The sequence below is a fragment of the Hetaerina americana genome, unplaced genomic scaffold (genome assembly GCF_022747635.1).
Source record: "Hetaerina americana unplaced genomic scaffold, ioHetAmer1.1.p SCAF_4, whole genome shotgun sequence".
Taxonomy (NCBI): domain Eukaryota; kingdom Metazoa; phylum Arthropoda; class Insecta; order Odonata; family Calopterygidae; genus Hetaerina; species Hetaerina americana.
The window spans coordinates 48,261,054-48,288,207 of NW_027286985.1; the positions used below are offsets into that span (position 1 = coordinate 48,261,054).

The following is a 27,154-nucleotide window of genomic DNA, read 5'->3' on the forward strand; positions in this document are numbered from 1 at the left end:
ATTAAAGTGCCATGAATGTTTTTATGCCAAAAAAACTAATTGGGATCGCACTTTGAATTCTTAAATATATTTAAAATCTTTTCATTGAGTATGATTTTCACTCTTTTTGCAAAATGTCTACATTAGGATTAATTTACAATTGGAGAGTAATGTGTATGGGCCAATAATATTTAAGTATAGTGCTTCAATTGTATTCCAATGGTATTAAGTATAGTGTTTTTTTTATCAAATACTGTTTTTTTTTAATTTTATTTTGTTGTGATAAATCTGTGTATTTCTCTTATAAAAGCTTTGAAAGCTCTTTTTCATTCCATGAATTTAAGGTCTTTGGTTGATAGTGATATTTTCCCTGTGAAGATCTTCAATTTAAGAGATGGAGACAATATGCATGCAGATGAATAATGTAGTGCTGATATGCTATAAGTTTCTCTTTAAAAAATACTGGTATTTGCTGTACCTATGCTGTAAGCCATCACTAGCTTTTAAGTTATTTTATCCAAACCTTATTAACTTTCAATTCATCCCTGTGCACCTGTGTACGAGAATCAGCAAGAGCATTTTCATATTTTTATATCTTGCATTTAGTTAATTTGTGTCCTATGTAATTGATATTTTCCACATTTTCAACCTCTGCTAGAGGGGAGGTACTGATGAACTCTGGAGAAGAGCTAATTAAATTCTGCAATGCTAGATACATTTTCTATTCACTTGAAAGTTTTTTACTGCTCCATGATAAACATTCTTTATCACATGCCCTTGCGGTGGATTGTGGGGTATGATGTAGATGTATCACATGCAAGCCAGCACATTCTTGAAATTTCCATTGTCGTATCCTTGACTGTGGCAGGAGGCTTAATTGAGATTGCCAACCATACACTCTTTGCATAGTATTACTTAGTGTTCCAAATTTTTTCAGAGTACAGAAGTATAATTTGATGTTGCTTAAGGCATCATATATGCCAATCCTTGAGGATCATCTTCCACTGTGGCCAAATAAGTCTACTCTCTGTGTCATGGTTCTACTTGTTACAAGACATTTCTCCAGTCTTGTAGAATAATATAATTTGGCTGTACTTCTCAACATAAAATTTAATTATGCCACTGAAATGTGTTATGTGAAATGAGTAGCAGCAGTTCATTTTCAAGATTATGTCCGAATGTAACTCCCTTGCTGGATGAAATCCTGAAATAGGGGAAGGTTATGTAGTAAGGAATTTTGTGCAAATCTCTGGTGCTATGATAAACTTTTCATTTTTATTTTCAGGCTCTCCAGCCTCTGTATGCGTCTGAGGAGCTGAAGGGAAAGCTAGAGCTCTTCACAAGCAAATTCAAGGATCGCATTGTTTCTATGACGTTGGACAAGGAGTATGATGTAGCTGTTCAAGCTGTGAAGCTGGTTATCAGCATCCTCAAGTGAGTGGTTTTATAGTTTTCTCAGAAGAATACACTCAATTCATGCATGTTAATTCCTATTCGCCTGTGACCTATATATGCTTGTCTTTCAATTTGTAACAAACAATTCCATAATAGGCACCACAGGGATATACTCACGGACAAAGACTGTGAACACGTGTATGAGTTGGTGTATTCATCTCACCGAGGTGTAGCGCAGGCTGCAGGAGAGTTCCTTAACGAGAGGCTTTTTGTACCAGATGAGGAAGCTGTTGCAGGTGTGCGCACAAGGCGTGGGAAACATAGACTTCCAAATACTCCTCTTTTGCGTGACCTTGTGCAGTTTTTCATTGAGTCAGAAGTAAGTGAAATTATTAAGACTAGTTAAATTTACAATCCTTACCACACTTTAGGTATTTCAGGGAAATGTCACAAGAATGTGCATGAATTCATACTACATTTTGCTGATTTCATATATTTTACTTGAATTGTCTTGTATGGTGCATAGCTTTTATGATGAAATAATATATATAGATAAATATGGGTCGCGGTAGTCCAGGGGGTAGAGCATTGGACTACCGACCGGAGGGTCCCAGGTTCGATTCCCTGGCAAGGCATCTCCACCCAAGCTTTGTGATTTTTCGGGTACCAAATCTTCCTGGGAAACCATAACCGGCACAGGGAAAGGAACTGGCCCCCCTACTCTGATGTGTGAATTTCACATGCCATCGGGCTTAGTACTGGGTGAACTCTACCATCACCTACCAAACCGACCTTCGGGTTGATTACTGTGTTTATGGTTTTTTATATAAATATAATATATACAGGTATACATGTGCACAAAATTATTGCAATGATTCAGTAATTTACTATAATACATGTTTCCAAAATAGAGATTGACTCCTGCAGTTATTTTCTGAATAAATTGACTGTAGCATTTCCTTGTGGCAATTACAAATTAATTTTTTATAAAAAATATCATTAGGCCTTCAGAAAATAAGGTCCCGTTTAAGTTTTACTGTGTTAAAATGTCACAATGTGTGTCATTTTCAAATATTTGATGATTATCTGTATGATTTATGATTATCTTAATATGTATATTAAATATGTATATGAAATATATATTTTCATCATTCATGTTATGCTCAAATTTATAGCTGAGGGATTTATTGGTCTATTTTCAAGCACTGTTAAACACAAAGGTAACGTCAGGGGCTGCATGCTACATGGCCTTCAGTAAAACATTGATCAAAAATTCATGCTTACTCTTTAAGTGTGTGCTTTCATGACTTATTTCTCCTGTGCAATTTTATTAATTTTTATTTTCTTGTTACAATACTCACGTAATAGTTCCCCACTATGAGAGAAAGCAAAGGGCTATAAACAGAGGGAAATATTCAGTGTAACAAATTTTCTTGACACAAGAAACATTTGGCCATTTAAACTTAAAATGTATTAGGTTAGTATTTTGTACCTCCTTACATAATTTTTCTCATTTATAGTTACATGAACACGGGGCTTATTTGGTTGATTCACTCATTGAATCTAATGAAATGATGAAAGACTGGGAGTGTATGACTGATCTTCTGTTGGAAGAAGCTGGTCCATCAGAAGAGCCCCTTGATGACCGACAGGAGACCTCACTAATTGAAATAATGGCATGCTGCATCCGGCAAGCTGCTACTGGAGAACCTCCTGTGGGAAGGGGTCCCACTAGAAAGGTATGTACAGAGATCATTTCAAATACCTGAATGGTTGACACCCAACAACCTGAGGGTAGCTTTCATTGTTTTTTTTAAGGTGAATTAGCCAGCCATCTAAGCCTTTAAGCTTTCAGTAGAATATCATTTACACACATTTCAATTTCATTATGGGTCCAAATTTTAGCATTATTATCTATGTTACCAAAACCAACCAAAGAGGGCAGATTTTTTATTTATTTGGGATACATTGCTGTTAGGCGATAAGCCGGGTGGCAATGACATGATATAACAAACAGTAGTCATTCTTAAAACATATCACAGTGTCATTAAATAGTCGCCATTAAATAGATTTGATTTTAAGCGGGTGATCATTCCTGCCGAGATAACATGGCTTATTTACACTCTCGTTCAGTTCTTTCCAGCCTCCGTCAGCTTTCAATATTTTAAAAATGGCACACAGTCTATTCAGCTTCCGTCTGTTCTTTAGTGACCCCCATCCTAGTGAGCCTAGCATGTCACTTACACTGTCGGTCTGCCTATGTCGCCCTAAAACGTACCTGGCAGCCTTCCTTTGCACTGCTTCTAATTTTTTCACATGCCCTATTTCAAAGGGATCCCATACTGTGGTCGCATATTCGACAATAGGCCTTACAATTGTTTTGTAGGCCAATTCTTTAGTTGATTTAGTGCTTCCTTTGAGGCTCCGCATGACCCAGTGGAGCGATTTAAAGGCCTTGCCTACCACATAATCTGTGTGAAGTCCCCACCCTAAGTCTTTACTTAGGTGTACCCCTAGATATTTACAATTATCTTTTGTTACAATCGTTTCTCCCATTATTTTATATACCCTTCCCTCACCTGCCTTCCTTTTGGAGAATGAGATGTGGATAGTTTTTGCAATGTTTATCTCCATTTTGTTGATTTTGATCCAATTAGCCACGTTATCTATGTCACCCTGCAGAACGTCGCGATCACTGCTGCTGCTGATTTCCCTATAGAGTATACAGTCATCAGCGAACAATCGTATTTTGGAATTGACACATTCCGCAAGGTCATTCACGTAACAAAGAAACAGAGGAGGACCAAGCACGCTACCCTGAGGTACTCCGGATGTGACGCGGGTTTCTTCTGAGATTTTGTGCCCAACACGAACCTGCTGGGTTCTATCTTGTAGGAAGGCCTTCGTCCATAGTAGTACTCTTTTATCAATATTTAGTTTTCCAATTTTATCTAACAATCTGTCATGGGGAACCCTGTCGAAGGCTTTTGAGAAGTCGAGTATAACTGCATCTATTTCTTTACCTTTGTCTAAGCAGTCTGATATTTCCTGGCAGAGTCCAAGTAGTTGGGTTTCGCATGAGTACCCTTTGCGAAAGCCATGTTGGTATTTAAATAGCCAGTCCTTATCCTCCCAGAAGTCACGTAGATATTTTGCGACCTTCTTCTCCATTAGTTTACAGGTTACAGACGTTAGGCTAATCGGGCGATAGTTCTCTACACTGCTATTGGTCCCACCCTTAAAAATTGGTATTACATAAGCCTTCCTCCAATCATCGGGGATTTGATGATTATTTAACGTAATGTTAAAAATGGTGCGCAGATATGGTATCATTGCCTCTGACCCTAATTTGAGTGCGTCTCCAGAGATGTTGTCAGGGCCAATCGATTTGTTGACTTTAAGCTTTTTTACTTTGTCCATAACTTCGCGGTCACAGATCTTCATATACTTAGGAATAACAATATTACTCTTTGAAGGTGTGATGACTAGTTCACCCGGACATAATACGTTCTCCCCTTCACAAACATGAAAAACACGTGGGGGGAGGTTTCCACTGAAATCCTTGCTAAACACACTTCCATACCACTTGTTGAGCTCATTTGCTTTCCCTTCATCATCTGTTATAATGTCCCCCCCTTGGGTTTGGATCACGCCTACCTTCACCTGGCTGTTTTTTCGTCTTCTTAAGTATTTGTAAAATTTATTTGTATCGTTTTTAGTGAGAATGTTCACTAAGTATTCTTCTTTTGCTACCCTCTTTTCCCTATTCAGTTCTTTTACTATCGATTTATATTTGCACAGATATGGATTCCCATACTTGATCATAGAGTGACTCCTCCTAGCCTTTCTCTTTAGTTTTTTTATTGCGCAGTTATAGTACTCGGGGTCGGTGTTACTTTTGAGAGTCATTTTTGGAACGAATTTTTCCAGCCCTTCGTTGACAATGTCTTTGAAACTGTTCCAGATGTCGTTTACAGTTCCCCCTGTACAAGCCCAGTCCTGAAAACGTTCCTTCAACAAGGTACGAAACCCATTGCTATCTCCTTTGCTGTATCTCCACACCGAATTTCTTACTACCCTATTCTCGGGTACCCGGAATTCCCATTGAATATTGATACATACCGCTGAGTGGTCGCTTATACCAGGAATTACCTCTCCTTCCGAGAACATATTGTATGGTCTAGCTAGAAACACATCAAGGATGTTCCCCTCCCTTGTGGGCTTGTTTACAACTTGGGTAAAACCCTCTCTTTGAATGAGACGATTAGCGAGCTCTTGGGCTTTGCCACCTCTTGCCGTGGGGCCACTCCAATGAACGTTGGGGAGGTTAAGGTCCCCCGCTATTAGGGTTCGACTACCTGGGTTTTCCGCGCACGAGGCGGCAAGGGCCTCTATTACCTGGAGGCCATCGGTGGGTTTTCTATAAACGGCAATGATGTTTAAGAAGTTTTTGTTATTCTCGCTTAATAATTTTACGCAGATCATTTCATGGTCCTTATCGGACCATTCTAGTACATTACGAAGGCCTTCCTTAACGCAGATAAAAACACCCCCTCCTCTCGTATCTCGGTCTCGGCGGTATATTGTAAAGCCTTTCGGAAAGATTTCATTCGAGAAGACGTCACTACTCAACCAAGATTCCGTTCCTATTACAATGTCAGCCTCGCTGACCTCGACCAAGGTCTGAAAATCATCCCGCTTATTGATTATGCTGCGACAGTTGACCTGAAGAACTTTTAAGCCCTTACCTTGCATGAACCCATTACTGCCTGGTATGTCACTTCCTGGATCGGCATTTGGCTCAACTCCGCTCTCTTTGCAGGTCCGGTGAACATCTCTGGTTTCCTTTAGTAGTTTCCCCGTTTGGTGATCTTCTCTACAACTTCGTTTAACAATTCCGCGAATAAAAATGATCCTTTTCTATTCAACTGAATACCATCCCGTCCCAGGTGATAGTCACTTATTCGACAATTAGGATCAATGAAGGTAACCCCCATTTTGTCACACACCCATTCTATGCCTTCATTTACGTATCTGATTCTTTTGTAGTTCACGTCTCTTCTTTGAATAATACCTGTCACTACAATTTTTGCATTACTAAACTTTGATTTGGCAGCGGTACACAGGTCCCATATATAACCGGTTACGTGGTCATCAGATTTGGCACTTTTGATGTCTTTGGATCCAACATGTAAAATCACTACTTTTTCTTCTCCACGACTACTCATGTTATCGATTTGCCTCTCCAATTGTTCCGTTCCAATACCCGGAAAACACTGAACGGAGGCTCCCTTCCTTCTGCAATGGTCTCCGGCAAAACGTATAAGGGAATCCCCGATTATCATCGCCTGGGGTGCTCCCGAACGTCCGCCATTCGCCGGGCTGGCCGCCTCCGTCGCTCCGCCGTTGGCCCCTCCGCCGTCTCTCCTTTCTCGCTTGCTTCCACTCTTCGTACGCGGCGATCTCCACTCCGCCGCGGCGGCTCGCAACCTCTCATTTTCGGCAGTAAGAGATTTAATTCTCTTATTCGATTCCTCCAACTCGGCCCGCAGCTCAGCAATGGTGATTTCCCTCTCCTTCAAGAGTCTCCGGCCCCTCTGAATGTCGCAATCACAGCACTTCCATTCCTCTTTTACACAATCCTCCAGCTTGGATTTAGTACATTTAAAATGGTACCAGCAGCTGCATGCTTGGCACTGGACACCATTTTTCAGTTTTTTACTGCACACTATGCATTTAACTTCAACAGCGCTTCCCTTACCCATTGCACCTCGCTCTGGGTCCCAGGTACGGATGCTTTCACTACGGGAGGAGCGGTGAACACGACCTTTCTCCTCGGCTGACCACTATAATGTAGTTGTCCTCTATTCCACATTTACATTGGATGACCATGCTTATGGAATTGCATGGCTTATTTTATTTTTTTAAGTTTTGGATGTGTGATGTTAATGTTTAATGTCCCTAAGGATTAAGTTGTCTAATTGAAATCTCAAAGTTGCATGGAAAGTAAATGAGCTGTGAAAAGTTAGTATGAGGAGAAAATATTAGGGAGTTTCATCACCAAGTCAAATACATAATTATTTAACTTAAATAACATTCAAGCAAACAGGCATCCATCTAAGTTGCCTCTTTTTTCTGGATGGCATATTAATTTTTTAAATCACTGTTGGTAGGGTTAAGATAGTGAAAATCGCAAATGATTAGAAGTTCTTCTCCTGTCAAAATAATGTACACATTCACCATGGTACAGAAAAGTTTTTTTTAGATTGAGGAAAAGGACACACTGCAGTGTTGTATGAGTGTACATAATTGCTTAAGGACTGACCATCTGTACAAATTGCTAAACAATTTTTCCAAACAATTTTTGTATTACAAAAATAAAAATGTTGACAAAAATTTTTGTGCTAAATAGTTTATATGATCATAATCAAAACATTTATTCAATATATCCCCCATCTCCTTGAATGATGGCCTCTATTCTCAATCTGAAGCATTCACGGGCCCATTTTCTCATGGTACGGTCCATGTTGGCGAATATCATTTCAATGATGGCTCTCAATGATGCGATGTTGAAATGTCTGGACTTGTTGGTGACTGTTTTGGCCATGCTCTACTCGTAGTATTCCAACAGATTAAAATCTGGGTTGTTGAGAGACCAGAATTCTTGGGACGAAAACAACAAAATTGTCAGACAACCAGTTTTGTATCAAATGACTCGTATGGGCTGCTGGAAAACGAATGACCTTCCAGATGACACAGTTTCATCCACTGCTTCAATACACATGAATAAACTTCTTTGTTGATTTTTCCCCTTTGATATAGAAATTTGGTGACATGACATCATCCTCACTGGACACAACTCCTAGGCTCTGAACATTTGCCAGAAATTTTGTTCTGGAAACAGTGGGGACATATTCAGGGTCTTGGGCAAGCCAGCGGTTGTTCCTATGATTGAATTTAGCTTACAGAATAAAATATGTCAACTGAAAAAATCTTATTCGTCAAGTAGCTTTGTTTTTTAAGGAACATAAAAGCAGGTTGCAACATTCAACTTGCTTTCTGAACTGAAATAACGGAAGAGCAAATTGGGCTCTATTGGTCTCATACATATGCATCCCCTTTTTGTTAAATTCATTCACATTTTTGTTTGTATATCAATATGTTGTTATCTTTGTGGAAAGTTTTTCCCTGTGCTCATTCCTTAGGGATGTGATTTTCTGGCTTTCTTTACCCTCTGCCCGTATGCTTTTTTTTACCATCTGGGAAATGTAAACATATGCCACAAGTGATTGTTCTGAACTGAACTGTTTCGATGTAGTTTTGAACTTTCCTAAATTCTTACAGCTGAACTTCTTACAGAAACTGAGATGATATTATTATATTGCAAATTTAAATGTGCTGCATGATAGATATATTTTCTCACTTTGTGTACCCTTTTTGTCATTATTTCCTCATGTTTTATGTTCTCACTTATTTTTTACTTTAGGTCCTTTCAGCAAAAGAAATAAAGCAGGTGCAGGAAGATAAGGCTCGCCTCACTGAACATTTCATACAAACATTACCAGCTTTACTGAGGAAGTACTTGGCAGATCCTGAGAAAATTGCCAATTTAATGTCAATACCCCAATATTTTGATTTGGAAATGTATACTACATCTAGGCAGGAGAAGGTTTGAAAATTTTTGTTTATCCTTATAATATTGTTGTAATCATTTTATACATTTAACTTTGTAGTCCTATAATTGATTATAGTATTGCTTGGTTTGTTTTGAAATACAAGGGTAGGCTGAAGAGTAATGCCCACATGCTTGTAGACTTTGAACAAAAACAAATAGTAAGATCGGGCAGAAAGTGCATTAAGGTACAATTCGTAAGTTTCAGAATCATATATTTATTTTTCAACATAGTCACCATCAAGGCTAACTCATTTCTCCCAAAGTGTAACAAGTTTTTTTCATTCCGTCACTGAAAAACCCCTCCAACTTTTCTTGAATCCAAGACTTGGCAGCTGCCTTTACTTCATCGTCCAAGGTGTAATGATTATCCTTGAGGTTTCTCGTGAGTTGAGGAAAAAAATCAGTTCAAATTTCAGGTTTCGCAGGGCCTCTCCAGTTGTGCGCAAGGTGTGTGGACAAGCATTGTCATGTTGCAAGATTATTAGCACCAGGCTACCTTTAACATGACCAACTTCTTCCTTGAATATTCCAATATGGTTTGCGATACAATTTTGAGTGATTTGCCGGTCATTTTGAATTAAATCTGCAACAAGTTTGCGATGTTTATTGTCTGTGGCAGTGATCAAATGTCCACTGAGTGTTTCATCAACAATTATGGCTTTTGCAGGCCCGCAACCACGAAATTTTACTATTGGTCGATTTACAGTGTACCTATCAACAGCATTGTCACCATAAACAGCCTTTAAAGGACGATGAAGCTCAGTAGGAGCCACATTTTCAGCAATTAAAAATTCGATAACAGCATGCTGTTTAATTCGCATTGATATAGCACTAGAACAACTCCATACTTCCGCTTCTCAAAATACAAATACATTGGATGAATGAAACGAACTCAAACCTGCGCATGCATGTTAGGGGGAATGTTACTTCCACATGCCACCAGGAGTGCTCCTGAAGGTCATTTTGTTTATGGTCTACAAGCATGTGTGCATTAGTTTTCAGCCTACCCTTGTATTTTATTTAAATCACAAATTATTGAAATTCACCATTGCCATTTCCCTGCTGATATCTATCTTTTTAAACTATAGGTGTCGGCTTCAAACCTTAATCCTTTTACTGCACCTTTTATATTATTTTAGAATATAACTTTTTGTTGTTTGTCGTAGTAATGGATACATTTTTATAGTGTGCTATGTATTTTAGTACATATTTTTATAGTGTGCCATGTATTTTAGTACGTATTGAAACTCTTAATTCCTGGATTCTTAATAATCACCCCAGTTCTGGGGAAATGCATTAATTCTTATGAAGTAATCTGTAAAATTTAAAACCTTGTTCTTTGGCAATGTGTAATGCCATGACTTTATTTTCATAGAATTTGGATTCCTTGTTAAAGCTGATAACTGAAATTGTGGAGAAACATACTGATTCAGAAGTGTTAGAAACATGTGCCAAAACACTTGAAGTTCTTTGCACTGAAGATACTGCCATCTATACACGCTGTGATGTTGCTCGGTCTACATTAATTGATGGTGTTGTTAATCACTTCCGGGAAGCCATGGATGACTACATCACTCTCATTGCAGGGGTTCGTATTTACTTATTAATATTTTTAATCATTTAAGTGTTTTTACATTCTGTATGACCAACTGGAGAAGATTTTGGTCAAGCTGTTTATGACATTTAGGGAGGCATTTGGTGTTAAAAATTTCAGTTTTGATAGCTACTGTAATTTCCTAGATGATGAGAGTTTCACTGAATTTTATGTCATTTCTAAGTATTCCTTAACTTTTGTTAGTTCGTATTAATTTTGATTATTTATTTTCTTATTTTTAGGAAGAAGAACCTGATGAAGATGAAACATTTTCTGTTGTCCACGGTCTCAAAAAGGTTTCAGTGGTTTATTCCTGCCATAATATGGGGCCATGGCATCTTTGGGATCACCTGATCCGGTGTATTGTTGAAGCCAAGGATGGTGGGAGAACTCTTCCGGATGAGGTGTGAATAATTTTCTTAGCCTGTGTCTTGTGCTTGTTAAGTATTAAGTTGGTTATATTCTTCTCATAATAAGAGGGAAGATAATATTCTGATTTAAATACTACAAGAAGCCATAGTAATGTGGAATCATGCAGGAGATTATACCACAGTAATCAGCGCAAAGATTGCTTTTAGTAGGTAAGAATAGAGCTCACCTAATGCTATGCCCAACTGTGTTGTGAAATTCACTCGTTGGGGAGAGGGGTAGTTCATTTCCTTGCAGAAGAAACTGTAGATATTTTTATTGATAGTGAACCTATACTGTATGAACTGTCATTCTGCAAAAACTCCTGCAGAGGTAAATGAAGTCCTGTTCATGGTCCCATTGCATGTATAAAACCTTCTTGGCAATGAACTCCTTTGAACCATGAAATTGCCATGGTATAAAGCATAAAATGCGATCACGACATGAAGTTCATCTTTTTGCAATTGAATTGATACGATATATCCAATTTCACTGGACCATGTGTGTGGTACTGTTGTAGCCGATCTATCATTGAGCTGAGGGAATGCATCACACCTACATCTTCATTCTTTCTCCCAGTTACCCAGCCTGTGGTTTTTCATGTGAAAGTGTATTTCCTTACGCTATCTCTGCAACCCGAAAGAGGAGCATCCTCTTTGGCCAAATGGAAGAAGTTTTTCAGTGTCTTAACTAACTGACTTTAGGTGGAATTCTTTTGGAAATGGCCAACTCAACTGCTTGCTAATTATTCCTTCAGAGGTTCCTATTGTCAATGACCAGGTCTTTAAGTATATACTATGAGTCAGTCTTTTATTCAGATTCGTCCCCTGGTTGGAATTATTTTTTCTTTGAATTTGTCTCTGTTTTAAGGAATTTATTGGCAATGATTATGTGATAGACATGCTACTTTTCGACCTTATTAATTTAACTAAATAAATGATGTGGAAAATTAAAACTTCTTTGAATATATTTCACTTTTACGAAGTTACACCTGAAGTTTCTTTGCCATGGTATTTATTTTGATTAGAGGAAGGGAAGCGGTTGGTGACCAGCAGACTTTGGCAAGGATCAGGATTGCTTGCTCAAAATCCCTTCTTGCAAATAAGAATAGTTGTCAAGTAGAACAGATTAAAGCAAAATGATAAAATATTTTTTTTTAAAAATAACGGCATGCACACCTGTCCTTATCTCTTTTTTGCTGTTTAAATTCCTGCTGGGGTAACTTTCATGTAGTATTGTTAATACTGCGATACATTTGTTGTTATATGTTCCTTCCACCTGATTATAACCTTATCTGAATTTAACATTAGATAAATATTTAAATCTTATATGTTCTCATTTTTTTATTGCTTTTATTATGTATAAATGCAATTCAAACTAGTTCATCAGTTAGCAAGTGCATGCTATGTTCCTAACATTTCAAACTGGTTTCATTCTGATGAAGGATCCATGCTGCTTAGGGGCATTACCGTCGCATTGTTTGATTGTTAGACGACTGTTTTGTATCCAGTCCTGGAGGTGTCGTCAGGTCAAAGTGATTTGCATCGAAATTTTGCTGCTATATATAGGAGAGACTGGCTGGTTTGAAGAGCCCTGATTGGCTCTTTCTTGGTGGCAAATACAAACCCCCCTTTACACATGGAAATAAGGATGTAGCCGTTTTCACGGGTGAAATTATTAGGCCTTTTCATTATTTCGACAGATTCTCTTATGATTCTTGGAAAATAATGTTTCCATCTTGCCAGCACGTTTGCTCGGTCAAACTCAATTGTGTTTCCTTCCAGGTTAAATTTTCATGGAGAATTTTTAGCAGAAAGCAAGTCTTTCCCACAGAAATCATCTCTTTGAATCCGATATCTTGATGACACCTTAGTCATCTGGGCACACTAGAATCGTTCCGAAAACTCTTAAATCAGTAACATTCTGCCATTAAATTCACCATGAAAATTGAACGAAATGCTAAATCCTTCCCTTTCTAGATGTATTGGTGAGCAATGTATCTCAAGAAAACCCAGCCTGACTGGTATTTGGATGCGCAATCACACCACCATCCCACCCAGAATAGCTCACTAGTCAATACACTAGTTAATCATGCCTACATCATCTCAGATGCCATATCGCTTCCAATGGAAAAGCTATAATTAATCTCAGCACTAGACAAAAATGGATACCCTGAACTAATGGTCCAAAGAAGGACTGCCGAGAAAGAAAAAGAGCTGACAAAAAATTGGATTCTGACATAGAAACAGAGCTAGGAGAATTCTGAAAAAGGAAAACCGACGACATATGCTACCATCCCGTCTATCACCAGAAAGATAAGTAAGCTCTTACGGAAACATGATGTAATTACTAGGTTCTTCACCACAAGAAAAATCAGCGGCATTGTCTCTAAACCTAAGGACCAAATCCCAGATATCATGTACGATGGAGTATATGAGTTCAGGTGTACATGTGGAAAGTCCTGTATCAACCAAATGGGAAAGTCTATTAGATGCAGAATAAAGGAGTACCAAAGGGCCACATGCAAGAAACAGCTTTGATTCTCGGCAATTGCCAAACATGTGTGGTTGGAACCTGGACACATGATTGAGTTGACCAAGCAAAAGTGCTGGCAAGAGAAACATTATTTTCTGAGAATCACAAGAAAAGCTGTTGAAATAATGCAATATTCTAATAATTTCAACCGTGAGGATGGCTACTCCCCAACTTCCACATGAAAAAGGGTTATTGCTATTCGCTGCCATGAAAGAGCCAATCAGAGCATTCCGAGCCAGCCGGTGTCTCTTATATGTAGTGATCAAATTGCGACACAGATCACTTCAACCTAAAGATGCCTCTAGGACTGGGGGTGAAACAGTTGTCTAAAAATCAACCTACACGATGGTAATTCCCGGAAGCAGCATGGATCCTCCATGAGATAGACATCCCGGAAGCCTTAGAATTACTTTGGTTTCATTCTTGTTTTCCTAACTGAGTTGTTTACAAACAATCTATGATAAAGTAACTATTTTTTTCTCTCTGTAATAATTTAAAACTTTTTCTTGTCTCTTGTCAAGGCTGTTAAACATTGTATGTCTGCAGCATTTTATGCTATCCTCTGGGAACAGAAACATGTTGAAGAGGTTGCAGAGAGAGGAGGTGGAGGAGAGGAATTAGAGCTCTTGCGTTCTCACCTGCATTCACTCATGGATCTCATGAAAGAAATTCTTCTCACCTCCAACAACCAAATGCTTAAAGAAGAGGTATTGAATGCTCCCTCTCATTTTAAATTTTTACCTCCCATGTCTGCTCCTATAATGGTATATATGTGAATTGTTACTGCGGAAAATTCTCATGTATTGTGCCCATTCATTACCTGCTGATGTAACTTTGCTAATATTGGATAATGTAGTGTTATTTTTTTAATTTTCTAGGCTTATATTACCATATGTGACCTGTTAATCCAATTCTGTAAACAATTGGAGAGCAACCCATGGCAAAGAGCCCTCGTGTATGAGCCAGATAGAGCCCTTCAACAAATGCTCAATGACTTCATACAAAGTTATGTCTTCATTGAAGATGATGATGGTAAGTTCATATATTCAGTGCAATATCAAAGTATCAACAATTTTTTAATTTTATATTGCCTTTCTTAGGCATTAAAAAAAAGGCAGTAATGAATGTTAAGTAGTAAGTTTTAAGTAAGAAGTAACCTACATGTCAGCCTAGCTTGGTGGTGGGTTGGGCTAGAGCCATCATCTTGGTGTCCAAATGTTCCTACACTCAGTATGTATCCTGCTGTGGTAGTGTACAGACTGCAGTTCTACTTTGCTCAGTGTAAATTATTCAAATTTGCCCTGCAATAGAAAATCCTGAGAGTTGCCAGCGAGGCCTTACCAGAAAGTAACTTGCTCTTTGAAATAATATATGAACTTAGTGACAAGACAAGTTTTATTATTTAAATTGGAAAAGCACATTCTTAACCTATTTTGCTACATAGTCACCTTTCCGACTGAGGCATTCATCAGAACGATACACATGCTTTTCAATTCTAACTCTAAATAAATCTGCTGCCATACATTTCAACTATTTGTTTACACCAGCATGCAATTCTGCATCACTTTCAAAGCACTGCTATTAAGCCCCATCTAGCGAGAAATCTGTCTTAACTTAAATTGAATTTTTTTAAAACTATTTATATTTATTTGTTCACTAAGAAATCTTTTATTGTTAACATTATGGGTAAATGTATGTGTTTCAGTGTGATTAGCTATTTAATTCAATAAAAATGACAATTGCATTAATGTAAACCCTCTTAATTTACAGATGAACAGGATGAGCATACAAAAATTGAAGAACTTCACAAAAGACGAAACTTTCTTGCATCTTTCTGCAAGTTAATTGTGTACAATGTTATGCCCACCAAAGTTGCTGCAGATGTGTTCAAACATTACGTGAAGGTAATTATAAATATTGATGAATTGTTGGTGGATGCGCATCCATCATCCCCTCACGCAATACTCTGAGACCTACATACAGTGGTATCCTGATGTAATAAGTAAAACATGTTTTGAGAATCTTGCTATAGCAAGTAATACCCAAGATAGAGTTAATTGCATATGATTAAAATGTAAAATAAATCTATGATAGTGAGGGTAGGTATGGCATCATTGGTGTTCGTTCAAAATCTGGTGATTGAAAATCTATTTAAACATGATTTTCATTAAAGTGCATCTTTACTAAATCTCCAAGCATACATTTTTCACCATCTCAGCCTGTTGGTTCATAATTTTTAGGCGTATCTGCTTTACATGACTTATTTGTTTTCCATGGGCATAAATGGATTTGGATTTAAATTGTGGATGCCACAGAGCTTGTTATAACTCTATAAGCTCATGTGAGTGCATTAGTTCTACATCTTGTTGTTTACATATCAGTTAAAGTGTTCTATGCCTATATTTATCATCTTTGCAAATTTTGATTTAAAGTAATACACTCTTGAAGTACAAACAAATATGACACAGCAACATCTGCTGCCCTATAAGGAGTATTAAAGATGCATTTACTAGTTAAAATTAAATGAAAAGGGAAAAAATGTAGTACAAGTAGATTACATTTTCTACTCATTCTAAGACCATTTGTAAGTTACATGCTTTAATGCTAAACTTCCAGATTAGCCAGAATTCCCAAAATTGTTCAGATTAGATATGTCCTAATTACTGAAGGTTTACTGTACTTGTACCTCTTATACCAATGCATGGATACCAGCTACATTTGTGGCCTGGGAATTTCCAAGTGTCACCAGTTTTCATTGATTTTTTCATTAAATATTTATACAGGAACAATATTTATCCAATTTTATAAGTGTGAATAAATGATATCATATGTATGCACCTTATGTATTTTTTGTGCCATTCACAGAAACTTCACTCAAAATATGGGAAGTGCAAAAAGTTGAAACTTTAATTATAAGAGAATGACTTACAGTAGTGACACACTCTAAGCATATCCTTTAAATTTTACAATGATCATGTTCTACAAAATAAATAATAATTTAAAACATTTCTTACAATACATTTAGCTGAGAATTATACCATTGGTTATTTAGAAAAGCATTAATAGACAGGTATTTGAAATCACTAATTGAGTGATCATACAGGTTTCAGATTTAAAAGTAACTTGTTATAGCGGGATATATACTCCATTCATTTTACCATTCATTGGCAGTTTCGAATCTGAATGAAAAATGTCCTCATTTAAACTTGACCATAATAAAACTTCCTAGTAAAGTATAAATGAATGCAGAATGTGTACTTTTCTACTTACTGGAGTTATTTTAAATTTTTTCAAGTGGCACTTGACATGAAGAGAAATTTTTTTCTGTATTGGCTTCTTTAGTACCTGTTCCATTGTTGACCTTCCCATTGTCCACTTTTCACCAAGACAGTATTTCCCTATTACTAATTTGCATGGAGAAAGTAAAGAAGCAAATTTAGGGCCTTATAGTTAAGTACTTGGTAAGGTTTCCAGAGTGTATTCTCAAGTGTTTAATATGAATATTAAAATGCAAACTCAAATGCATAAATGAAGCAAATGTACTGTGCTGCCTCTTTATAATGATTTTGTGACTTTATAATAACATCATAAAATGTGGCAGAATGAATGTTCTCTCTAAAATATAGTTGTTTTGGGGTATTTAACTACTATCCACATTAGCAATTAGTCTCATCAGCTGCCCTTGGCTTTAATCTCTTGTGAAATGTGGCCAAGTTGTATTTTATTTTAGTTCTGTGTTTTTAATCAGAATAATTGCATACCAAAAGTATTCATCAAAGTATCTGTTGCATTTGATAGAATTTTGCGAATAGAAGTTTAATGTTTATTGTTTTTTTCAGTATTATAATGATTATGGAGATATCATCAAAGCTACATTAGGGAAAGCAAGAGAAATCAACAAAGTCAATTGTGCTAGAACAATGGCTCTTAGTTTGACCATGCTATTTAGGGATTTGAATGGAGAAGGTATGAGAATCAACAGACAAGGAGAGGATTTTATCAGCTTGAAGGTAGGTCATTTTTTCTCATACACTTTATGAAATAGTATTACGATTAGCTTTTATGATTGCCTTTTAGGGGAACTCAGACAATCCAGTCTGCTGTGCATTCCATCATGGTACAATCATTTAAAGGTCTATAGGTAACCCAGTACATGAAGCACAAGATGTCCATACAGTAATAATAATGTGGTTCACTCTTCCTTATTAGGATTGGAAAAGAGGATACATGCATTGCATGTAGAATGTTACTGTTCTTATTAAAGGAATTGGTTTTCTTACTTAATGCCAAATCATTGAGTTTACAGTCATTGCATGTTATAAATTAATTGAAATAGCTGTTAACTTACCATGGTTAAAATAATCATTTGGAACTGCCTCATTCAAAATCATTGTAGGATAATCATTGAGTATGTTTGGCAATATTTCTATTAATGTCTTATATGTGTACTTAATAGAAAATATTTTAAAAGTCAAAACATGTGGAAGTTGGTAGAACCTTACCAAACGTACTATGTAGTTGCAATGGGTACAAATAAATATAAAAATATATTACATTACCAGGTACTCTATCAATATCTAGTCTTCAAGCTGGTCATTTTCAAGAAGAGAAATACAGGGTGCAGCAACATAACTTATTCTTTTGAAAGCGTTTTGTGTTTGAAAAAATGGAGTTATGTTGCCTGAACCTGTATATGTAGAGACTTCTACTTAAGAAGAGATTGGTGCAGAGGCTCTGTTCATAGTTAATTGATCTCAGGATAATCTAATTTAAACAAAGGCCACTATAATGGGATTTTTTTTATGATTTGAAATAATGCATCCCAGCTGACTGACTTTGATATGTTATGTTTTATTTCTCTTTAGTAGGTAGAATAATTATAGCAGTAAGTAAGATGATTAACGGATTTTAATCAACCATGCTTTTGGTGAAATTTTGTTTTACAGGAATTGGCAAAGCGATTTGCTCTCTCATTTGGACTAGATGCGGTAAAGAACCGTGAAGCCATCACTGCCTTACATCGAGAAGGTATCCTCTTCTCAGTAGATCCCTTGGAAAATCCTCAGGATCCCACAGGGCCACCACTTAATTTGCCATTCTTGGAAATCCTTACAGAATTCACCAATAAGCTCCTGAAGCAAGATAAGCGTGTTGTGTAAGTAGTGAAGCAATATTGTTCATACCTTTCAAAGCATCTTTCCTTCTTCTCTAGTTTTGTCTAGCAGTTAATGAAAACGCACAAATAGGCTAATGTTCTCCAGTGTATCCCAAATCTCAACAAAAATACTTATTATAACATGTTTTTCCCATTTTTATTAACTTTACAGCTTTATTTCCTGCAAAAAATTAATGATATTATATATTTTTTATGTTGTCAGTGTGTGACAGAGATAAGAGTATGGAATGTTTTTTTCCCAGTTTTTTCAGCTTTTTAGTTATTTAGATAAAGTCTTAATAATTTCATATACAGTATAGGTATATGCATCACTTATAAAAAATCTGATTGATATTATATGAATAATTTTGAATCAGAGAGGTTTAGTCCCCGGTAATTAATGCTCAAAATCAGATTGTATCTACAGTGACAACTTGGCATTTTAATCTCGCAAAATGTTATCCAATACAAAGCTAGGTGCGGGTCCCATTCAAAAACTTCACATGCTTATAAATATGGATAAATCAGAATATTTTGAAAATGTAGTTCTAAGTCCCAAATCTTCTTCCAAAGCATAGCATCGTTTCTATAAAATACTAAGTAAATGCATTACAAAGTTCTGTTCATACACTATAAAGCGTTGAGTTTCTCTTCTTTAATTATTTCAATACAACTCTATTGCTCTGGAAACGAAATTTCTTTTTGCTTAGTCTGTAAGTCAAGAAGGAATAATATTGGATATGATATGAACAAAGTGCATGGAACCTTGAAACACTGGGCCTATTATGAATTATTGTATTTGCTTTTGGTATATTTTGTAATTAGTTGTCCAACCATGTAGGGCTCCTTAATTCCTAAGAGTATGCATTTTATTTCCCCTCTCCCTTTTCTTATTCAGAGGATTATTTAAACCAAAGGGAGGTTACTTTAAATATACCATAAACCCTTGGCTCTCATAAGAAGGGTAGTTAGTTGTTGGAAAAGTAATTGGTAAACTACTGAGATAGGGGAGTAAGGAGGTGGTGGTTATTATCCTCCACCAATAAAATGTAAAGAATGAAAATGTTTCAAATATCAAGTTCCGAAAATGTTAGATTAGTTTAGAATCTGTATTCTAACTATTATTTTTCTGAGTTGTTTTTCATTGCAACTAAATAATTAATAATATTCCCCTTTTGGAAATCATCAGAACTCTAAAGAAGTTTGTAATCAATCATTTTGAGATTTCATTCATGTGGGGTTCATGAACAGTGTTGCTTGAAGTCAGGGTAGAAAAGACTCTGTCAAGGGCCCAACTTTCCAATCAATGCATCTTAATGAACTGAATATCAAAGTTATTTTGAAGTGTAGGTCCACAAATATAAATTGCACTTTGGAAAAAGCTGAATGACCTTTTTGTGATCTTCATTTGGGGTTTCCTCTACATTTTCACCTCTCTTTCAAATCTTGTGACTTTTACTACTTTATACTTTTACTTGTGACTTTTACAACTATTACCTTGGTAGTAGGTACTCCTTTCCAATTTTTAGGAAAGGAAATAGTTGAAAAGATTTCAAAGTAAGATTTTATATCAATAACCTTCTCTAATAAAGTAATCTGTAAAAGACTATGTAACTAAACTATTAATATCTTAAAAATACAGGCTAGCATATTTGGATCGCCGAATAACAGCGGGTATGCCATCAAGTAGAGGAGAGGATTGGCAGCCTCTTCTAATGTACCGCAACAGTTTGGTGCATGGGGAAACAGATCTTCCTCCACAAACTTCCAAGAGAGCCTACAGTCGCAAGAAGAAGGAAAATGGTAGGTATCTAGTGCATGTACAATATTAATTTGTTGATGATCATAGGACTAATGGATTGACTTTGTTTCAGATGAGTCAATCAAGTTGAATATTTATTTTTGCATGCAGTGAAACCTTCTTTTAATTTAAAAGTCTCTTTCCTTTCATAGTAGAAGAAATCATTAGCTGTCAAATTGTTATATCTGGTATTTACATATTTTCCGTCTCATTGTATTCTTAGAACATCCCTGCTGATCCTCTAAATGACATAGTTTCATAGTGCTTTTTTTGTTATTAAAAGTAAGCTTATTTTTGATGTAGTGAATGAAAAGATTACTTTTTATGGAGTGGAAGTATTGATTTTGATACTTCATTACTATGGCAGCAATAATATTTGATGAAAAATTACATGATTCATGTAATGTGTTTGGTTAAAATAAACATTAAAAGTTTCTTCATTTACTGATTTAATTGTCAAGAGAATGGTTCATCTCCATTCACAGGGAAAATTTTAGTGTCACTGAGCTGATATCTCTTTGTTGTCATTGAAAGTTCTATTAATTTGAAATCACAATTTGCAAGAAATCTTTTATTTTGAGCTATTCTTCATTATCACTTCTTTAAATGTGGTTACATCTCCAGTAGCAATTTGTTTTTGACCTTATACAAAGTCAACAATGCTTTCAATTTTTGCAATAGTTTGCACATGTTAGTTTTCAGGAAAAAAGTTTCTTAACCCTCAGTGGTTTTTGTGATCAACTCTAAAATGTTTAAAGTAAGTAGTGCTCCATTTTTTTATTCCACAGTTATTGAACATTTTTCTAAAAAATATCAAGTGTACAAGTCGAAATAAGACAACTGATTTTAAAACTTGTTTATTTCGATGGATGCAGCTTAGTTGAACTTGTTGCCCTCAAAGTACATGCCTTGGCTGACGACAGACCTTTGCCAATGTTTCTTCCAGCTCTCAAATATTGCCTGGTGAGCTGCCTTTGGGATCCTCGTCAGGTCTGCCTCTTTCGGCTCACTCCGGCCCTCAGCCTCTTAATATTCTTTAAGTAGAAATCTTTGTTGACGGTTTGACCTTGAGGGATGTATTCGTAATGAGTCAGCCGTTGCCGATCAAAGAAACACACTAGCATGACCTTCACATTGGACCGGGACTTGGACCGGGATTGGAAGCTTTCTTTGGTGGCTGAGAATGAGGATCTTTCCACTGAGAAGGCTGGGCCTCTGTCTCAACATCATAACCTTAACCCCATGTTTCGTCACTGGTCACAATGGTTTTAAGAATCTCTTAGTCGGCATTGGCTCTATCCAGGAGTTATTGACATATGTCCATACTTTTTTTCTCGGTTCATCAGTCAGCACACGTGGGACGAATTTTGATGCGATGCCCATCATGTCCAAAATGTCTGTCAAAATTGTCTGACAGGATCCAAAACTAATGTTCACTTCCTTGGCTATCTCCCTAGCAGTTAAATGGTGATTTGCTCGTGCCAAATCGTTCACCAATTTGATATGGTTGGGGCTTGTCGAAGTGGAAGGCTGCCCTGTTCACGAATCTTCATCTTTCGAGTTTCTGCCCAATTTAAAACAACTGTGCCACTCAAAACAGTGCCTTCGACTCATAGCTTCGTTAGCAAAGGCTTGCTGAACCATTCGAAATGCCTCCGTAACACTTTTGCCAAGGTTGAAAAAAAATTGCACGCACACCCGCTGTTCCTCTAGCTCCTTCATTGCTGCCGTTGCAACGATCAGGTTAAGGCACGTACAGCAGCTGCTGCGTAACGACTTGACGTAAACAAACGCAACACCTCTCGTTTTAGTCATCAGATGTGTCGCTAGATGGCACACTGTCTCGTTTTGATCCGTTGAACGGTTTGCGCATAATAAAATCAGTCCAGTCTTTTTTGATAACACCTTGTATTCCTTATACCATTATGATGCTTAAACATACCTCTTGGACATTTCAATGTGTTGTGTGGCAGTATCACATCTCAGTTTGGTTTTTCCCAGAAGTGCTGCTAAGTACTTGTCTATAGTCATAATCACTTCTTGAGTGGAAGAAAAACCTTGACCGGCAAGGAAAATTTTGAGTTTTCGGAAGAGTTGGAAGTCGGAAGAAGCCAAATTCAGGGACTAGGGTGGATGCTCCAGCACTTCTTGGCGCTAATCCCTCAATTTTCGCATTGCCAAAAACACTTAAGTGGGTGGGTGTAATGTCCTGAGGAAAATGGTTGTTCTCCTCCACAAGGGTTTGTTTTCACAAATTTTCCTATCCGGTTTCATTGGAAGATTAGAAAAGTACTCTTCAGTTATTGTTTTACCTTCATCAACGTAGTCGATCAACAGAATTCCTTTTGCATCCCAAAAATCAGCATTATGACTATTCCCCTGATGACACCCTCTTCACCTTTTTGTCACGGCATTGTGAGGTCAGTTCTTCGGCTGAAGAACTGACCTCACAATGCCGTGGATGCCAGTACTTTTCATAATCTTCTTGAAACTGGCATGGCTCCCGTTAAATACTTGTTTGGCCTTTGATGATCCTGACATCTTATTAACGAGGTCAGAAAAACACTTTCCCCTTCTTTCAAATCATATTCCTGCTAATGGTTTTGTATTGCGATTACTTTTTGTTTATGCATTTGAGAAACTTTCAAAGGAGTGAAAATGTAACTGTTGCATCAATGATCTTTTCACTATTTGAAGCTTATTACTTATATACACTTATATGTTCTTGAAGAAAAGGCCAGTCATTAATGTCAACCGATATTTGATGTGCGTACTCAATCAGCCACACTCACACACCTTGCTCTCATTTTTCAATGATTTTACTTTTCATTTCTAATGTTATTTTTAATTTTGACTCAATTAAGGCTTTCTTCTTCAGGAATTTTCTTCAGGGTCAATTTTAAAACTAAACAAAAATTATGAAACTTTGCACAAAAAAATTACTAATAATATATATGAACACAAGTTTGGAAAATGGTGTGATCACTTTCAACACTAAGATCCTAGCAGAACGAGTGCTAGAGACCAACTGAAGTGGCAGGCATGTAATGAATCTGGGCATTCCCCTCTTCTCGTCACTCAAAATTGGCAAAGTCACTCGTTAATCGAGTTGTTTTCTGAACCAATGTTTAGCTAGTTGTGGAAATTACTTGCTTTGTAAGGTGCTTGTTAAGCAAGGTTCCACTGTACTTAATGCAGTGACACACTTCCGCATTCCCCGCTAGTACATCATTTTATGTAAGAACTGCCCCTTTGTGAAAATAAGTGATAATAAGCAGGTAGTATCATGCTGACAATATTTAAATCATACTGATCACATTTAAATGAACAAGGTTTGGTTGGTTTTCAAATAATTTATAATCTTTTTATGTTTTTCGTGTCACTCAAATTTCTAGTATGTACAATTTTTCATATTAAAACTACCATTTTACCAATTATTGTTTAAATCATTTTCCCCCAAGCATTTAAGCCACTATTTGAAATCATTGACCTACTGATCTACAACATTTTGAGGCCTTAACTTTGCCCTGGGAACATCTTCTTCAATCACACATATTCATTGTTCAAATAGTTAGGTTAAAAGAACTGTCCAATGCTGCAAAAATATGGTACCAGTTCGTATGGTGAATTTATGGTATACTGCCTCATACTTTGACTTTTACTTGAACATAAATAATATATTCAAGCTACGTTGAACTATCAAGCTTGGCTTTTGTGGATCATTAATAGGTGTCAGATAGTGATACCAGTTTTTTCAGTTATTTAAATAGTTCTTGTGCTTATGAATGTAAAAAAGTAAGATGACATGAAAACAAGTACTTTTTTCAAGAAATCAAGTTTGTGAGAAGTATGTTTGACTTGTTGATGGGATAAATTTTGCCAGTGAAGCAAATGACCTAAGGGTGCATTATGAAGGGTTTTCATGGAAAATTCAATTTTTTCCCACATGATAAAGGATTTTTATTTTTAACTTCAAACATTAGCTGCCTTATAAGCATTTTATTTTTAGATTTTGAAACTTGCATCCAAGTTTTCCTGAAAGTATTAGAAGCCTTAAATATTAGCCATTATGGTATGTCCATTATAATATTTATTGAACATGTAGGGTGTGATACAGTATACAATATAGCAAACAATCAAAAACAAAAATTTTTTCCTGTGTGAGATCTATGTACATCATGTTTCTTGATATTAATTATAATAATACTTTATTTTTAATACTGGTTAGCTACATGTTAGCATATCTCATTGAGATATTAGTATTGCAACAATATCGGTAATAAATTGTTTTCTTTGAATTTAAGTTTAATGCCCACACCGACTAAGTTTTAACAGCCCCTTAATGAATCCTTGAATATTTTGTTAAAAGGCGGTGCTGCTGCAGATGAAGAAGATGTGGGAGATGATGGAGACGATGGTGGTTCAGACACTGAGTTCCAAGCACCGTAAGTGTACACTTTCATTTTACCTTTTTCATCCATTAATTCTTGTATTATATATTGATGGTGATGGTGTTAACAGTGCTTATGGATCGTATGTTTACCAGTCATTGGCTTTTCTCCTCTCTGCCAGTAAAATGCAATGAAAGGTTGTTACTTCAAGGTGACTCTTACATGTGTGTATATATATTGTGATGTACATTAGAAAAAGCTGAACTAGCCATGGTGAATGGGACAAAGGAATTTACTTCTCTCCTATACATTTATTTCCCTCTTATAGGTGTGATCACTTTTATGGACTACAGGAGTTTGTTGATCTATCACTATGCACTCCATTTTAGTCATATAAAGAATGATTTGTTATATGCAATAGGGATACACTTTTACTTGTAATTACCTTTCTTGTAGATGCTTAAGGTTTTGGGAACTCTTTATTTTGTGGCCATGTACTTATCTTGTCATTCTCTTTGCATACCAAAGTCTTGAAATGCTTGTTCACTATCAATTTTATTGGGTCATCTTTTGTGTTGGATGAAATCAATATTTTTACCAAAATATGTATTTACATAGTTTTGGCATTTCTTGTAATGAGTTGTGTATGATTATTAACTACTGGAGCATGTATAAGCATTAAGCATGTTAGGTCATAGAACACCAAATGAGGACTGTACAAAGTGCCCCTAATCATTAGCAATGTAAATTAGTGGTAGAATAAGCCACACCAAAAAGGAACATGAAATATTCAGGGAATTTAAGTTATGGCTGGAAATATAAATTGTGTGGCTGAAAAATTAGCAGCTATTTGTTGGTTAACCTAAATGTGGATGGTGGCTTGGTAACTGGATTCAGAATTTTGCCAATTGGAGAATATTTTCAGCTAGTGTCTCTTGGTTGAAATTTTGTATAAACTCTGGACTCCATGGTGGATATCCCCCAAGAATGAAACTAATCCTGGCCCTGGTTTTTGCCTCCTTCCTCTCAATAATTCCTGCATCACTAATTGACTTCGGCTGCTCTCAGAGGTGAATTACTGCTACTATACAACTACTGCCTCTAATGGCTACTTAATATTTTACTAATCAAGGCTTAATGGTTGCTATTACTGATTCTTATAATTATCTTTCTAAAAATAATAAACCATAAACACAGTAATCAACCCTTAGGTCAGTTTGGTAGGTGATGATAGAGTTTACCTAGTACTGAGCCTGACGGCATGTGAAATTCACACAATAGGGTAGGGAGGCAAGTTCCTTTCCCTGTGCCGGTTAAGATTTCCCAGGAAGATCTGGTATCCGAGAAATCACATAGCTTGGGTGGAGCTGCAGGTGCCCAGAGAGGCTTGCCCGGGAAGCGAACCTGGACCCTCCGGCCAATAGTCCAACACTCTACCCCCGGACTACAATTACCCATTCTAGAAGTAATATTGACAATTATTTCTTTTTTATTTTTTTGTGTTAAGGAAGGATTCATACCCTTCCATGCATCAAGATTTCAATAAAATCAAGATGCAAATAGGTTATGAATTCACAAGTAGAAAATGTGGGAATAGGATCAGTATCACCATATTTAATGACATTAAAATTTAGTTAAACTCGATGGTTTCAGGCTTCACTTTGTGGAAATCCATTCTAATAAATCAAAAGAGAGATGGTACTTTTTTCCACACTTTATTTAACAAGTCGACCGGTTTCGTCGCATGTCGCCTATGCGACGAAACCGGTCGACTTGTTAAATAAAGTGTGGAAAAAAGTACCATCTCTCTTTTGATTTATTATTAAAATTTAGTATGTAAAAAATATCATAATCATGAAAATTATGGTAACTGAGATGATGATATGTAATGCTATTATATTGGGATGAATAACAGCAAAATTTGGAGAATTTGGTTAGGAAATAAGGTTAATTAATGGAATTTGAAGCATTAAAGCTGTGTGATCAATGTAATTCAACTATATCAAACTATTTAGTGTGGTTTTCTATGTATGAAGCGCCCAGCTATTAATTTGATACTTAAGTGGACCAAAAATGAGAGGCAAATTGCTTTAAACTGAGAATGTTGAAATATATTCCTGACAAAATATCTTGAGCGCAGGCTGATTGTATTTTGCTCGTATCTTTTGGAGAGTAATCCTACTGTGTCAACTAATGACTTGGTAAGTTAAGATCCTAATAA

The 27,154-nt window shown here is 36.5% G+C and overlaps 1 protein-coding gene across 2 annotated transcripts in view; it reads left to right on the top strand.

Moving 5' to 3' along the window:
- Window positions 1-27,154, top strand: part of SA1 (stromal antigen) — a 70,185-nt gene that overhangs the window by 17,501 nt on the left and 25,530 nt on the right. For both annotated transcript variants that reach the window (XM_071589618.1, XM_071589620.1), the window contains exons 10-22: window positions 1,265-1,413; window positions 1,531-1,753; window positions 2,895-3,113; window positions 8,861-9,043; window positions 10,425-10,637; window positions 10,886-11,047; window positions 14,108-14,293; window positions 14,465-14,618; window positions 15,357-15,490; window positions 17,426-17,596; window positions 18,533-18,741; window positions 20,384-20,544; window positions 24,912-24,987. In XM_071589618.1, coding sequence (XP_071445719.1) covers window positions 1,265-1,413; window positions 1,531-1,753; window positions 2,895-3,113; window positions 8,861-9,043; window positions 10,425-10,637; window positions 10,886-11,047; window positions 14,108-14,293; window positions 14,465-14,618; window positions 15,357-15,490; window positions 17,426-17,596; window positions 18,533-18,741; window positions 20,384-20,544; window positions 24,912-24,987 — 2,240 coding nt within the window. The remainder of the gene's footprint in view (window positions 1-1,264; window positions 1,414-1,530; window positions 1,754-2,894; window positions 3,114-8,860; window positions 9,044-10,424; window positions 10,638-10,885; window positions 11,048-14,107; window positions 14,294-14,464; window positions 14,619-15,356; window positions 15,491-17,425; window positions 17,597-18,532; window positions 18,742-20,383; window positions 20,545-24,911; window positions 24,988-27,154) is intronic.